The sequence below is a fragment of the Falco cherrug genome, chromosome 4, assembly GCF_023634085.1.
Source record: "Falco cherrug isolate bFalChe1 chromosome 4, bFalChe1.pri, whole genome shotgun sequence".
NCBI classification, from domain to species: domain Eukaryota; kingdom Metazoa; phylum Chordata; class Aves; order Falconiformes; family Falconidae; genus Falco; species Falco cherrug.
Genome location: NC_073700.1, coordinates 45087529 through 45103004, shown reverse-complemented (window position 1 = coordinate 45103004; position 15476 = coordinate 45087529). Strand labels below are relative to the sequence as shown.

The 15476-nt window shown below is 46.3% G+C and overlaps 2 protein-coding genes across 3 annotated transcripts in view; one reads left to right on the top strand and one right to left on the bottom strand.

Moving 5' to 3' along the window:
• Positions 1-10975, top strand: part of UPF1 (UPF1 RNA helicase and ATPase) — a 24331-nt gene extending 13356 nt beyond the window's left edge. For both annotated transcript variants that reach the window (XM_055707966.1, XM_055707967.1), the window contains exons 12-24: positions 134-298; positions 522-636; positions 832-975; positions 1424-1637; positions 1868-1985; positions 3615-3771; positions 4790-4932; positions 5622-5796; positions 6541-6622; positions 7153-7314; positions 7644-7861; positions 8332-8454; positions 8574-10975. In XM_055707966.1, the coding sequence (XP_055563941.1) occupies positions 134-298; positions 522-636; positions 832-975; positions 1424-1637; positions 1868-1985; positions 3615-3771; positions 4790-4932; positions 5622-5796; positions 6541-6622; positions 7153-7314; positions 7644-7861; positions 8332-8451 (1813 nt within the window). In that variant the 3' untranslated portion in view covers positions 8452-8454; positions 8574-10975. The remainder of the gene's footprint in view (positions 1-133; positions 299-521; positions 637-831; positions 976-1423; positions 1638-1867; positions 1986-3614; positions 3772-4789; positions 4933-5621; positions 5797-6540; positions 6623-7152; positions 7315-7643; positions 7862-8331; positions 8455-8573) is intronic.
• Positions 10289-15476, bottom strand: GDF1 (growth differentiation factor 1). The gene is made up of 2 exons (XM_005444293.3): positions 15200-15476; positions 10289-14156 (listed from the first exon to the last, which is right to left on the bottom strand). The coding sequence occupies exons 1-2, from the start codon at positions 15474-15476 to the stop codon at positions 13321-13323; spliced, it is 1113 nt and encodes a 370-aa protein (XP_005444350.2). The 3' UTR covers positions 10289-13320.

The following is a 15476-nucleotide window of genomic DNA, read 5'->3' as shown; positions in this document are numbered from 1 at the left end:
CTTATTTCAGAAAATGTTTTTCTGCAGCATGTTTTTAGGGTGTGTGTGCCATAACGCATGGTTTTATTACAAGTCCATTGGAAAAAAGTTTTACAGTGCATTGAGACTGACTTCTTGCTTTATTTTTGTCAAGGCCTGTGTTAGTCTGTGCTCCAAGTAATATAGCTGTCGATCAGTTGACTGAGAAGATCCATCAAACTGGACTGAAAGTGGTTCGTCTGTGTGCTAAAAGTCGTGAGGCAATTGACTCTCCTGTCTCCTTCTTGGCATTACATAACCAGATCAGAAACATGGATAGGTAAGAAGTGGTTGAGGGGGGGGGGGTGGGGGGTGAAAAATCAACTGAAGTGTTGTGGTGGGCACAACTGATTAACTCTGTGGTGATGGTGTGATACTTGCTTGATGTGATAACTTTTTTGCTTCTATACATGTGTCATATTTAGTTTTACAAATGAGTTCTGCTGTAATCCTACCCAGTTCTTAATTAGGCTGTAAAGCAAAATTCTGGTTTTTTTCTTTAGCATGCCAGAGCTTCAGAAACTGCAGCAGCTTAAAGATGAAACTGGAGAACTGTCATCTGCTGATGAGAAACGTTACCGTGCACTGAAACGAACAGCAGAGCGTGAATTACTTATGGTAAGGTTCCCTCGCTTCTAGCAGCTTGAATAATTGCCTTCTCCCAGTTGAGGCTTAGCTGCAGTTTGCTGGTAGAGATCAGCGTACAACTTAAATTTTGGGAGGATTCCTGGGATGGTATTGAATATACTTCGGTGTAGAAATACTGTCTGTTGATAACCTACTTGACTAATTTCAGTTCTGTTTCTGTTTCAGAATGCAGACGTGATCTGTTGCACGTGTGTGGGAGCTGGTGATCCAAGACTTGCAAAAATGCAGTTCCGCTCCATTCTGATTGATGAAAGCACACAGGCTACTGAGCCGGAGTGCATGGTGCCAGTTGTCCTGGGAGCAAAACAGGTAGGAGCCATTGGATTTCACTAAAGAAAATGTCATTGAAGAAAGAGTTTATGAATAGAGGAAGTAGCATCAAGCAGTAACAATCACAGTGTAGGCATGTAAGGATACAAAATCCTTTCCTTTCATGGAAGGTGGTTCCATAATATAGATCTAAATGATTTTATTTTGTTAGTCCTCTTAGTTTTCTGTTTCTGTGGCATAATCTTTGCCTGGAATATGTTGGTGCTGTTGGAACAATGTGGAGACCAAATAAGATCTTAATTGAAAATGATCAGCTGAAAAGCTAGTGGATGCTAAAGGTTTATAAGCCTTAAATTAGATCTGAAGCTTATTACAAGTCAGACTGATTACTTGGTAGTATATTTTATAGTAGGATACTGCTATTGTTCTAGCTGTTGGGCCAGTTTCAGAAAATAACTTGGAAATCTGCAACCTTCTTTTTCCACAGCTTATTCTTGTGGGTGACCACTGCCAGCTTGGTCCTGTTGTGATGTGTAAAAAGGCTGCAAAGGCTGGCCTGTCTCAGTCTCTCTTCGAGAGGCTTGTGGTGCTGGGTATTCGGCCAATTCGCCTACAAGTGCAGTACCGCATGCATCCTGCACTGAGTGCTTTTCCATCCAATATCTTCTATGAGGGTTCACTCCAGAATGGTGTTACTGCAGGTAAGCAAGAGTGATATGCCTGCGAATTATTTTCTTTTCCATTCATTAAGGATCAAAGGCAGGCTTCTTTAATCTAGATGAGGGGTTTTTTTAATACATTTGCCTAAAAAAAGAATTTCCACTGCACTTAGTGTTGAGTCTTTACAGTGCTTTGATATGAGAATAAGTATGTTTGCTAGTAAAGCACAGTGCTAACTGTTTTTTTTACTTACTGGTTTTGTGCTCTTCAGCGGACCGTGTGAAAAAAGGTTTTGATTTCCAGTGGCCACAGCCAGATAAGCCGATGTTTTTCTATGTTACACAAGGACAGGAAGAAATTGCCAGCTCAGGCACTTCTTACTTAAACAGGTAAACAAAATTAAATGCTGAGATATAAACTTAAAAAAAAAAATATATTTTGTCCCAGTGCATCTCAAATGTAAGGGAGATTATTAACAGATCCATTTAACAGTCTGGTGACATCTCTTGGAGACAGTCACAATTAAATGAAGTCAGGAGAGTGCAGTGTACAGTTCCTGCTGCAGACCAAATAGCTAAGCGTTTCTGTATCCTTCAGAATCTCCGCAACAAAACTCAACAGTATGCTGTATTCACTGTGACTTGTGGTGCCTTGCTGTGCGAATAAAGGCGTAACAGCTAAATAAAGGCTTGTGTTCTCAAAGAAGTTACTTCTGTTTCTGTGAAGGTGGTATCTCTGCTTCAAATGAGCCAGCCCCCGACCTCAAATGTGTTGTGTGCTGGGATACAGTACTTCAGTGTTATCGATTCTTATGTTCTGCAGTAGCTCTTCTATAATTAATAAAACGTTGTTTCCTATTAACAGCTATGATTGGAATTGCTTGTGTGCTGGTTTTTAATAAAAGCTGCCATCAGGGATAGTGCAGGCTGAGCTGCCTTTTGGAGTCGATTTGCCCTAGGCTCCCTTTACAGTAAACAAAGAGAAAAAGGCATCTGCAATGGGAGCAGTTCAGATCTTAAGTGGGTTTGAATTGTTCTGTGGAGATGTGTGTTTTCCTTCACTAGTAGTATAAGGAGCATGGGACAATTAAGTGCCTAATATGTGGAATGAATTTGGGCCAGCGAGTCAACTGACTGCAGCTGCAGCAGGAAATGCTGATCAAGTTGCATTTTGAGGCCAGAACCCAAATAGCTCCTGAAGCAGAGTCCTAATTCTTAGACTTTGGTGGGGTGCGAAAGGAATGGGAACTTAATTTTCTCTTTTCTACCCCCTTTTTTTTTTTTCCCTGCACTTTCCACGTTTTTCAGTTAGTGAGCTTAAAACACCTTATTCCTCTTATTTGTATGTGTGTGTTCATGTGCCTGGAAGGGAAACCAGCCCAACTTAAGAAAAATATCTGCTGCGATATTTTTAATCTGTCTGTTTCATGAACAGCATGTGCAAGACTGCTGAATGCAGCAAGCCAGATTGTGCACACACAAATGGCACAATAGTTGGCTGACAGGGAGACTGGCATTAAAAACAGTCTATATTTAAAACTAGAAGATAAAGCAACTGAAGGAACCGTTCGCACAGTGGGATGGAACATTTTTAATGATCTGGCTCATAAATGTACACATGTACTTTTAACTAAGTAGTTCCATCTTGGAATAATAGCCACCGTGAATTTAATTGTTCCAGAAAGTCTAGTTGTGTAGCTCTGAGAAGGTGGAGGTCTATGTAAGAAGAAATTTCTGTGTCCTTCTGAGACCTTTTTTTTGAGATGTTGGCTTTTGCTCATATTCCTCTGGCTGAGAATATCTTGTGTCTGGCCTAAGTCAAGAGGTGATTAGTGGTGAATGCTTAAGCAGAATTAATCTGAGTGCTTGAGCGGTGTAAAATTGATCTTTTTCCCGAAGTAGCCTTTCTGACAAAAGGCTAGCACAGGGTACATGGTCAAGTTTTTTAGACCCATTAACTTGCAGAAAGTTAAACCTAATGCCTTGATTCTCCTTAGATAAACAAATCTCTTTTTCTAGGACGGAAGCTGCCAATGTGGAGAAGATAACTACAAAGCTATTGAAAGCTGGTGCCAAACCAGATCAGATTGGCATTATTACTCCTTACGAAGGTCAACGATCCTATCTGGTGCAGTATATGCAGTTCAGTGGTTCCTTGCATACGAAACTCTACCAGGTATGGAGTTGTTACACAAATGAGAGCACTTAGATGCAGAGAACCTAGAAAAGTCAGATATTGTGAAACTTTACAATATTTTCATTTTTAGTCTGGCTTTTTAGGCGTCAGTCTGTGTTTATTCTTAGTCATTTTTGAATTTTTCAGTTGATTGTGGTTAAAATAGACTGGGGAGAAGAGTTTAAGAGGTATCGAGTGCCAGGAAGTGTCAGGGGAGCAGCTGGCCAGATAAAGGAGAAAGCTCTAAGGTCTCTGTTGGAACGCACTGAAGCCTTCCTTTCTCCTCCGAGGACTCACGGAGGCACAGAAGGGAGAGGTCATTAGTGCTTCAGCTATGGAAAAGCTTCAGTCAGCTTGTGCCGTAGGATAAAAGAGCCATGCCAAGAGACATGCAGGAAACCAAGCTCCATAAATTCTGATGGTCATACTATTTATTTGCTTGGGAACATGTCCTCGCATCAGTAGAACTCCTCTACCAAACATGAACATTTGTTGCTACAAACAAGATGGTTGTATGTTTAATGTCGTCTGTTTTGCAATATTGAGAACTTGGTCAGTGTTTTCACTGAAGGAAAACTTAGTGGAAATACTTTTCCTTCTGCCAGGAATGATCTGTCCCTCTGATTCGGGTTTCTCGGTAGCTGGGGGCAGCAGTGCTCATTTGGACCCATCTTACTACAAGGTTTTGGAATACTCAGAAGTCTTCTTGGCAAAATACCTAGAAAAGGAATGCTTTCCATAGTGCAAATGCCAGTTTTGGGGAGGAAATATGAGAACCATAAAGCAGTGAATATAAAAGTAATTTGTCCTAAACTGAGACTGTCTGTTCCTCTTTAGGGAAACTATTTACTGACCAGTGGAATTACTAAATCACTCATCATTTAAAAAAAAAAAATAACATTTTTTGTCAAATGATGGGAACTGCTAGTGCATGGCCCATGCATTTTGTAATGCCTGTTGGTAGCGTAACTGTTTTGCACTGTGCTTCCGTGATCTACATGTTTTCCTTCTGTTTCAGGAAGTGGAAATTGCAAGTGTGGATGCCTTCCAGGGACGTGAGAAGGACTTTATTATCCTTTCTTGTGTGAGGGCCAATGAACACCAAGGAATAGGGTTTCTGAATGACCCCAGGCGTCTTAATGTAGCCCTTACAAGAGCAAGGTAAAGTAAAATCAAGCAAACTTATCTATTCTAGACACAGAATTTGGTCTGCTAAAGCATCAATACAGCCCACCTAACAAAAGGTCTGTGTTTTGTGGGTAGCAGGCCCGTTCCCCACTCCACCTGGTTTAAGGGAACCTGAATATTTCCACATTCCCTACAATTTACAGGAGCAATCTCAACCTAATCAGTGTCACCATGTGGCATCAGTAGTTAGCAGAGGCCGCCATGTCGTTCCCCTTTGTTTGCAGGACAGCACTCTTCCCTTCATCTGCTGCTTTATCCCTTCCAGCAGCCATTTTCCCATTTTGCTTCTCTTAATGGGTTTGATTACTGAGAAGAGTACAACACTATTTGGTTGGCTTCCTTGGTTTCTGCAAGCTTGCAAACCAGTGCAGGGTGGTGGTTGGTTGGGTACACAGATGGGTTTGGTAAGCCTGCAAAAGGAAGCTTGTGATTATTGAGAAACTGACTGCAGCAATCTCCTTTCAAGTCTTTTGTCATACTACAGAAATCATCTGCTGTAAACAAAACAATTGTATCGGGGTCTCCCACTGTCATGGGCTTCTGTTATGTGCCTTGATTTACTGCAAAAGAGATTGGCTTCAAGGCTGTTCTGACATTAATATGTAGCATGGCTTTATTTTTAGTCAAAGTTAATTTTAGTTTCTCTGTCTGCTGTTGTACAGGTATGGAGTAATTATTGTTGGGAACCCAAAAGCACTGTCTAAACAACCACTTTGGAATCACCTACTGAATTACTACAAAGAACAGAAGGTTCTGGTGGAGGGACCACTGAATAACCTCCGGGAAAGCCTTATGCAGTTCAGCAAACCCCGGAAACTTGTCAATACCATCAACCCAGTAAGTTGACATCTTCTTCTCTCAGATGTTTGTGGCATGAAACAGTTGGGGATCGATTGATCAGTTAGAAATGGATGGAATAAAGTCACCTACGTAGCCTCAGCCATGACTTTCCATTTTTGTTGCCTAGTGAATGATGTGTGACTCAAGTCAGTTGCTGCTTCAGCTCTTTCCAAGTTGAGCACTCGTAGAAAAGCTGTTTTAGTGTGCTTTTTAAATTATTGCTCTTTATTTACTGCAAAATTTTATGAGAGGGTAACTTCTGAGGTGAGCGAAACAAAGTAACTGTTTTCTGTAGAAATGGCAAGCTCATTAAGCACGTATACTTAATAGCATTACACTATAATCTTCAACCTGTAAGTTTTATACTTAGTCCTTTAACATAAGATAAGTAGTCGTTTGCGGGAGGAAGGTTGTCCGCCATCACAGGAGGAGAGCGGCAGGGATGGAGCAAGGGGAGAGCTATGATCAGAACCTTGGAATGGACTGAAAATTCATCCGGTGTTTCACAGTTTGAGATCAGCTGCCTGTAGAATCTTAACTTCTTTTTCTTGTTGTCATGATGAAGTTGAAATGATCATTGGATGTTTTCTGTGTATTAGAACTGGTTAGTTTCCTCAGCACTTGTAAAGTAGGTGTGATCTGTGGAGTTTTTCTGGATTTTTACCCAAAATAACTTACATTGAAGTTGCAGTGCAAAGTTTTCTGTGCAAAGGCTTTGTCTAATTCCTATAATGTTTCCAGGGTGCCCGTTTCATGACTACTGCCATGTATGACGCACGCGAGGCTATTATTCCAGGATCTGTCTATGACCGGAGCAGTCAAGGTAAAGGAAGCCATCAGAATTAACGCTTTCATAGATAACTTTTTTTCCTCAACTAGTCCTTGGGGTGTGGTACGTTACGGACTTCAAACTGCTAAACGGTTGAAGAGCCACTCCAGAAAAATACAGAATTTGAGAACTGAGAATGTTGATGAGGTGCCTGGATTTTGCTCTCTGTGTATAGAAGCCCCTACAGTCTTAACTTGATGTCTGCAGAGCAAGTGAAAAATGAGGGGGAAGGGAGCGTGTGTGTGTCTGTGTGTAAATGTTTCAAGAGTCTTAAATTTTACAAATACAGTAAAAGTATCTGTAGGGAGGAACATGTGTTCGCCAAGTCTGAAATTTTCAAGTGTGGAATAATTGGTGAACTGGAAATACTGGTGGTTCTTGGCAGTGGTAGACTTGTCCTTTCAATTTCTCATTCTGATTTATCCTGCTTACAAATCCTGCCTTACTGTTAAAAGCAGAAATATTAATTGATTTCTAAATATTCAGCGGGCCTGAAATCACTGTGGCTTTCCTCCCCTCCTCAGGGCGCCCATCCAACATGTACTTCCAAACCCACGACCAGATTGGGATGATCAGTGCTGGCCCCAGCCATGTCACTGCTATGAACATTCCTATCCCTTTCAACCTTGTGATGCCACCGATGCCACCGCCGGGGTACTTTGGCCAGGCTAACGGACCAGCTGCAGGTATGGGGGCAAGGGTGAATGGTGCAAAACCTATAATTTGGGTCTGAAGTTGAAGAATGGGGGGTTTTGCTACTCTTGCAGCAGCGCTGATGAGAGTAGATGATGTGCTTCAGTAGTAAGTCTTAGTGGGGAGCGCTACAGCCACTAGCAAGTGTCCCTTTGCTGCATCTGCACTGGTGGTTCTGCCTTTTGGTTTCTCTGCACCTGCTATGTTGATGACCTGTAAAACGTTGTGTCTTGCAAGTGGTCAAGTCTTTCTAGAAAGTTAATTCTCACATGTTTGCATGTGTAAGACTTCTCACTGTTGGTTGGTATAAACGCTTTTCCAGGACGTGGGGCGCCAAAAGGAAAGACTGGTCGTGGTGGGCGCCAGAAAAATCGTTTTGGGATTCCTGGAACTAGTCAGTCAAACCTTCCGAATAGTCAAGCGAGCCAAGATGTGGTGTCCCAGCCTTTCTCCCAGGGTCCACTGACTCAGGGGTATATCTCCATGAGTCAGCCATCACAGATGAGTCAGCCTGGGCTCTCCCAACCAGAATTATCACAGGTAAGCAGGATTTGATGTATGGTGTGCCCTTTTCCCTGGGTTTTGTGTTGATCTTTGTGTGTGCACATCCTTGTTTCCTAGTACTAAGGAAAATGGAAACTAAAACCATTTTCAATGACTTGGCCACAGCATTTCATACTCCTCCATTTGGTGGGCTCTCTAAGTACGCCTGAGAATAAAAGTGAAATGCTGCATGTAGAGACTTGAACTTGAGCCTTAATGTTGAACTGCTTGCCTGTTCATTGGCCAGCTATTGCAAACCCCTTTATGCTTGTGGCAATTTGCAGCAAAAAAAGTAGATCTAAAAAAAAAAATAAAAAAAAATCAACAGAACACAGTTCAACAAGTCCCTGACAAACCCAAACCTCTCAGACTTCTTTATTAACCCTGGCTGCTAGGCATTCTGCTTTGTAAGGGAGGACTTGAGCTTGATAATGAGTTAAAGGCTTAACACCCACTTTCATTTTCAGGACAGTTACCTTGGTGATGAGTTTAAATCTCAGATTGACGTGGCGCTGTCACAGGACTCTACTTACCAGGGTGAACGTGCATATCAACATGGTGGAGTGACGGGACTGTCACAGTATTAGAGTGTAAGGCACTTGAGGTTCACTCCTCTGCTTCTTACTCCCCGATTTAAGTTCACAAACACAGTGTCTGTCTTAAAAGCGACATCCCTAATGCAGCTGTTGTTTTGCTTTCTTGCTTTCAGGTTGAGGAAGAAGAGCTAAGCTTGTGTGGAGCTTAGTTCATCAGCATTTTATTCTGGGTAATAAAAAAAATAAAATAAAATGGATACCTGTTTTCCACTGCTAAAACTGAAGCACCACTGTGTGAGAGCAACAGGAGAAAGAAACCAACCAACGGAGAGGAGAGAGAGAGAAAGGAGCGCGCGCGAGAGAGCCCACTGCTAGCTCACTGAGACAAGGAGACTGACCGGAGAGGAGAGAGCGCACTGAAGGACTGGCTGGCGCCTCACTGGGAAGGCAACTCACCCTGAAATGAGTGGTCAGCTGAGTCCCTGCTCCCCCAGTCAAACAAGCTCGAGAGAAGGGCCTTAAGCAGGTTTCACTTCATTCCATACTTCTCTTTGCGAGCAGGGCATTACTTTTCAGAGCAGATGGGGAGAGGAAAACCCTCATCTCAGAGTTGTTCTCGTTTTAAAGGGGTACTATATTTTAGCAGTAACTGTTTACATTTTAGAAGCAGAGTATCTGAGAGAGAGAGAGAGAGAGAGAGTTCCTAAGTGACAGCAAGCCAAGCAGAAATCCAGCAGAACATAGCTGATGCTCAACTCTGAGATGCAGGTTTTGTTGTCCAACACTGGCTCTGAAATCCTAGTGTCATCGTGTCGCCCACATTCTGAACGGGTCTTTTGTGACAAGGTGGTTTTAAAGAGATTCTTTCAAAGGAGCACTGGATTTTTAGAAGTTTGTCTCTGAATTCTTAGTGGTGGACCTGGGAGATCCTTGTTCTGAGAAGCTTACAAAAAGTTTAAAACAAAACTAAATTAGAGCACCAACCTTGAGAACTTTCAGTGTGATTTTAAAGTTGCAGCAATCAGCCTCTTCTTCCTACATTGGATAGCAGTTAGAGTGAAAGGAGCCTGCGCGCTCGAGCAGGAGGAGGGTTTCAAAGTGTTTTCTGTATGCTTTAATTGGCTACTGTCTGGACTCTACTCTGTGAAAAACAAGCCTTTCTGTAAGATGAACTTTGCGCTTGAAAGGGGATGGGTTCCTGTGCCCTTCGGCCCTGGAGGAAAAGATGCTAACAGGCCTGCTTTACTTGCTCCCTCAGACCTGGGGAAGAAGTAGTGGAAACTGGGGATTATATTGGTTTTGAAGTAAAGACTCTACAATGTTAACCGAAGAAGGTTGGAAAAAAATGGACAAAGCAGGCAGTTGTTGGAAGGTGGCCTCTGATAGCTGGGTATAATTAGAGATAATGGGTTAGGCTTTTGTGTGGCTTCTTCAGTGATTAATGCAGATAGCTGAAAGATTCAGGTGTTGAAAACCAAACCCGGAGCCTATTTTTCAGGTAGTGGACACGGCTGTGCCATCAATGCTGGCTTGAGAAATAGCTGGAAGTCAAAAACAGCACATAAGAGAAGCCATCCAATTTCTAAGTTGTACCCATGTCTTAAATAAGTCATATGGGAACACTGGGAGCATTTTATTTCTGTCTAAACCTTTTTAGAAACGGCGCAGAGAATTTAAAATTCCTACAGACCCATTTTTATCAGATCCCTAAATTAGACTAACCTCTACCTCCTAATTGGCAAAGAACAGTAGAGTGTGATTCACTAACCTCGGTGTTTTTAAAGTTTGAATTAAGTTAGCTTTATACTCAAAGGGCTCCAAGTGTTTCTAGTCTTTTTTTTGGGGGAACTCAAAATACCTCTCATATGAATGTACTTAAATGACGTAAAACCCACTTTTTGTAACTGGGGGGGAAGCCCTTTCATTACTGTCCTTTCTGTAGATTGTTGACCGCTTTCATAACCTGTATTTGCTGTAGTTTTTCAAGAGTGTCTCTCCCCCAGTGCAGACCTGGTGTAGCATACCCACAAACTGTGAGTAGCATGCACATAAACATGGAACAGGTGTTCAAAATTTTTTTTGTTCGGTCCTGCAGCGAACATAGTTTGAGAACTGCAAAAGAAACTTTCCAGAAATGAAACCCATTCTTTTCTCATAAAAAGCCTCCAGAGTTTAGACTTCTAAAATGTGAAAGAATGGAGACACAGGCCACCTTCCTTCCTTGTAAGATGGACTGTTTTATTTATTAACATTGCCGAAGGGCTTTTTAATTTTTTTCCTTCCGTAGACTGCGTAGTTGCATAGATTTTTCTGATAGGTTTAAGCTGTAACCCTCTGTGCAATGCAATCCATTGAGTAACGTAACCCCCTCCTCTCCCCTCACCCCTTTATTTCACTGACAGGAATGCTTGCCTCTGCTTTGTGCTGTTTTTTTCCTTTGTAGCAGTTACTCTGAGTTTTATAAATCCAGACATCAGTGCTAGCACGGTGTTACTCTTTTTTTTTGATTTTGTCTCAGTTTGTTTTAAACCTGTTTGTCATCAATAAAATATTAATAAACAGCTCTTGCATTCAAGGTGGCCCCTACCTTTCAATGATGAAACCATGCAATGTTCATTAAAACTTAGTCTGATTGTATAAACTTCAAGTTTATTACTTTTTTTAAACACAGACTAGTACAAAAGTGTGGTGTATGCATAGTGTACATGGGTAAGCAAACGAAGTGTGAAAACGCTGTTAGATGCCCTACCTGTCCTCCCTCAGGCTCAAAGGGGGGTACTGCAAGCCCCAGCACGGTGCTCCCAAACCCTGGTTGTAGGAGGTGACCAGGCAGGCCTGGAACATCCCCCTCCTGCTTCCCCTGTGCTGCAGTAAACGCAAAACAGGCTTTTCCCTCCATTCCAGGTGGCTCAGCCTGGCTCTGCCCACCCTGCAGGTAAGCTCAGCACAGCTACACCAGGGCTGGCTCCTGCTCCCACCGCTGCGGTGCTGGTCAGGGTGCTGGGGAGCCAGGCCCTGAGCCTCCTTTCCACGTGTTACATGAGCTGAGCCCTTCAGCCCCTTTGTCTGCTGCAGCACAGGTACAAAAAAACCCTAATACTTCAAGGTTTTCTTAATTCTGCTCATTTTAAGTAGCTGGCTCCTGCTTGCCTAATGCCGACTCTAAGCCCTTAAGTGGTTTGAAGTGCTTGAGGTGGTTTTCAGCATAGCTCTTCCCTGGCGCTGTTGGGAAATGCAGTTGGACGTGGAAACGGAGGGATGTTACCACACAGCTGAAGCACTGGAGCTGCTCCAGTCTCGGGGTTCAGCTACATGTTTCAGGGGTGTTAGAAAAACACTGTTGCAGGGGACAGCGAGACGTTTCCTCTGCAAAGCCAGCAGTGGTTAAACCCTCAGTGTCGTTCCCCCCCCGCCCCCAGGCAGGGGTCCAGCTTGGCTTGGCAATACTTCATCACGCCTTGAAGACAACACAGCATCAGTACAAAACAAACAAAAAAATATTAATCTATGCTATGTTGTCAGGTTCACATTTAAAGAAAAAAGACAAAAAATTCAAGTCTAACTCTTGATTCCTTTTCTTTCTCCCTGCCCCCACTCCCCCAAAAAAAACCAACCCAAAGCTGCAGGTGTGGCAGGAGAGCCCAGCCTGGAGCAGCTGGTGCTCAACCCCGGCCCCACGGTTTGACACGACACAGGGAGCAGCTTTGGAGCTTGGCCCAGGCTTTAGACCCCCAGCTGCTGCAAGGCCCCGCGGAAGAAAAGCAGCAATGCTCCCGTCGGTGACCACCGTGCTCGGAGGGGCAAAGCTGGGTCCCCGCTGCACAGTGCTGCTCCGCTGGCTCCTGGTAGTGGCATTAAATGAGAGCACAGTCACGCTACTGCGAGGGACTGAGCACCGCAGCCAACAAAAAAAAATTAAAATATCGCTAAAACGCACAACCGCGTGAACGTGGTGCCTGGTACAGCAGGGCTGCCGGTGCCCGATGCTCGGCTGCCATCTGGCTCCCGCTGCAGCTGCCGGTGAGCAGGGACAAGCGCACACACAGCCCCGTCTCATCAATTTGCAAATGAGGTAAATTAAATACTGACCCCCAGCAGGCTGGGAGGGAGCGAGCCTCCACCACCCCACCCCGCGCCCACCTCAGCCCCCTGCTTCACCCTTACCCTCAGCCAAAACACCCGTCGCACAGCAACTGGCCCCACAGCTCCCAGGGGCCGTTCCGGACAGAACCACGGATGCATTTGGCCACGTGGCACCTCCGAGCCACGCACAGCCCAGCCCCAAACCGCCCCATCACCAACCGCAGAGCAAAAATTGTTCCACAGCAAAAGAGAAAACGCTGCGGGAAGGGATTCAGTCACGGAGCCGCAGCTCCTGCTGTGACATCATACCTCTTCCTGCTGCACCAACTCCTCCCGCCACGGCCACGCTGCAGCTGAGCCCTGCACCCAGGACACAGGAAACCACCAGCATCATTTCACCAAAAGAAGGAATTTCTTTTTTGCGCTGAGAAAGCTGCAGCATGTAGCCAAAAAGGCGAAAAATACAGGCCCGCTGCTGCTCTCCCAAGCGGGTGCCTGGCTGGCACCAGCAGCAGCTCGGACAAGCACGAGGGGCCTGGGATTCACAACCTGCTGCTGCCATCGTCCGTGGAGAACGGCACAGACAACCAGCACCAGACCTGATCATAATCCCTCGGCCGATGGCTGCACGCAGGGCTGAGCACCCTAATCAATCAGTCACAGCTCCAGCACCGCTCCCCCCGTGCCAGCCCTCCTCCCCAGCAGCCCGGGGGAAGCTCCAGCGCTCAACGCACCACCGGGAAACCAGCACAGAGGGGATTTAACACACTTGCATTTATTCCATCAATCATTCAGTGCTTCGGGGACCCCAGGGCACGCGCTCCCCCAGCCACTCCGCTACCTGCAACCACACTCATCCACCACCATGTCCTCGTAGTGCCTCAGCACCACGTTGTCGTTGTTATCATAGTAGAGGATGGAGATGGGGGACAGCCTGACAGGGACACAGCAGGGCTGGGGGGTGCCCTCCGGGTCCAGCGAGTGCACCATGGTTTGGAGGATGGCGTGGTTGGTGCTGTTCAGCTCCGCTGTCAGGGGAAAGGGGCACTCGCCCAGGCAGTAATTAGCCATGTAGCCCTGCGGGGCGATGATCCAGTTCTCCCAGCCAACATCACTGAAGCTGATGTAAAGCCGCCGCGGCTTGCAGAGGTTGCTCAGAGTGACCGGGGTGTAGTGAGCACTTCTCCTCCTCCTGGAAGCCTTGCACTGCTGCTGGCTGAGGGTCACCACCAAAAGAGAGGTGTCCAGGAAGGAATCGATGCTGGCACAGAGGCTCTGCAGTCCCATGCTTGCCAGGGCTGATGCGCCACCGCCACTGCTCACCGAGATCTCCAAGACCAAGCCCAGATTCCTGCTGTACGTTCTCCAGTCCTTCGCCACCCCGCTCAGGTTGAAGAGGAGAGACTTGTGCAGCTGGGCGAAGGACTGCTCCACCAGCAGCTTTCGGCTGCCCTCCTGCGAGGGCATGCCCCGGAGAGACAGCTGGGAGGTTTGGTAGAGCCTCAGCTCAAAAACCTGCCCCTGGCTGGAGGTGTGGTAGGAGTTGTGGCTGAATTTGATCTCTAGCTGAGCCATCGTCAAGTGCTCGCTCTCCTCCAGCACGGAGAGGTTAAAGTACAGGCGCTTCTGCAGGCACAGCAGCCTCGGGGGCTGCCCGTTATGAATGAAGTGGCCTGACAAAGGAGAAACAGAGATGGTGGTGGTGGTGCGGGATCAGCCTCCCAACACTCCAGTTTAAGCTCTTGGCTGTGCAGCAAGAGGAAGATGGTGCGGACAGAGGCGGGCAGCCAAGCCTGCAGTTGTCGGATCAAGATGACTAGGCTGCAGTAAGGGCTACCAGCTCAATGGTCTGGAGGCACAAACACTAGCCCAGGCTCCAGCCTGCAGCACCGGGATGCTACAGCCATCCCAGCGTCTCCTCTGTATGCTACTTAACCTCTTGGTGTGTTATTTTTCCCCAGCTGTGAACATCTACCCCCCCCAGCCAGGCTGTTGTGGGTGCCGGCTGTTTGGGATGGAGGGGAAAGGAGGACAAATGGCAGCAAAGTTTAGGAGCGGGTAAGCTGCCTGCTTTAGCCAGCCCAAGGTTTTCATGGAAAGCTGGAACCACAAGAGAAGCGAGCTCCGTGGTGTCCCAAGGCCTAGAAGACACCAATCAAACAGTTCCCACATAACTGAGAACATGGCTCAGAGGGGCCACAGGCTGAAGCAGCCAGATGTGCCCCAGGGTCAGCCAGAGGCATGAGGACAAAAAGGAGGAGGGGGGGACACAGCCAAATGGCCAAGCATCTCATCCCTGCCCGAGCATCTGGTCCCTGCCCTGAGCTGGGTGCTGGTCTCGCAGCTACTGCCCAGGCAATGAGTCACCTCCACTGCCACAAGCCCAACGGGCCACGCCGGTCACCCAGGATCAAACCAGCACCTCCGGACTGCTTTAGGCGACGGCAGGACAGAGCCCGACAGGGCTCCACACCCTCACCCTGCCACCTTGCCCACCGACGTGTTTCTAAACCCTAAATAATTGTATCTGCAACATCCAGAGGGACCAGAGCCTACAGAGCAGTGACTTCTCCTGGAGGGCACTGCCCTGTCCCCCCCCAGCCTCTCCTGCTGCACCCCAGAGATGGAAAAGGAAGGACTGGAGGAAAAAATCTCCCAGCCCAGAGATCAGAGGGGCTTCCCAAAGTAAAGGGCCCAAACTATGGCGTTTCTGTACCTTGGTCAGCGAAGACACGGATGATGTTCCCAGGGACGTTAAATTCCTCCACCCTACAGCCATCTGCCAGGTCTTTGTTTGCCGAAGGCATCGTCTTTCTCTTCTGGAAGATCCGCCAGAGCACAGAGGGCACAGGAACGGGGGATTTGGGGCTGGGCTTGGCGCTCAAACCCAAGGATTTTAAGAGCAAACTTTCCTGCAAGCTTAACTCGGTGGCCAGAACGGTGGCAAGCAGAGCCCAGGCAAGGCTGGCCCTGAAGCTGGGGAGAAGCCCCAT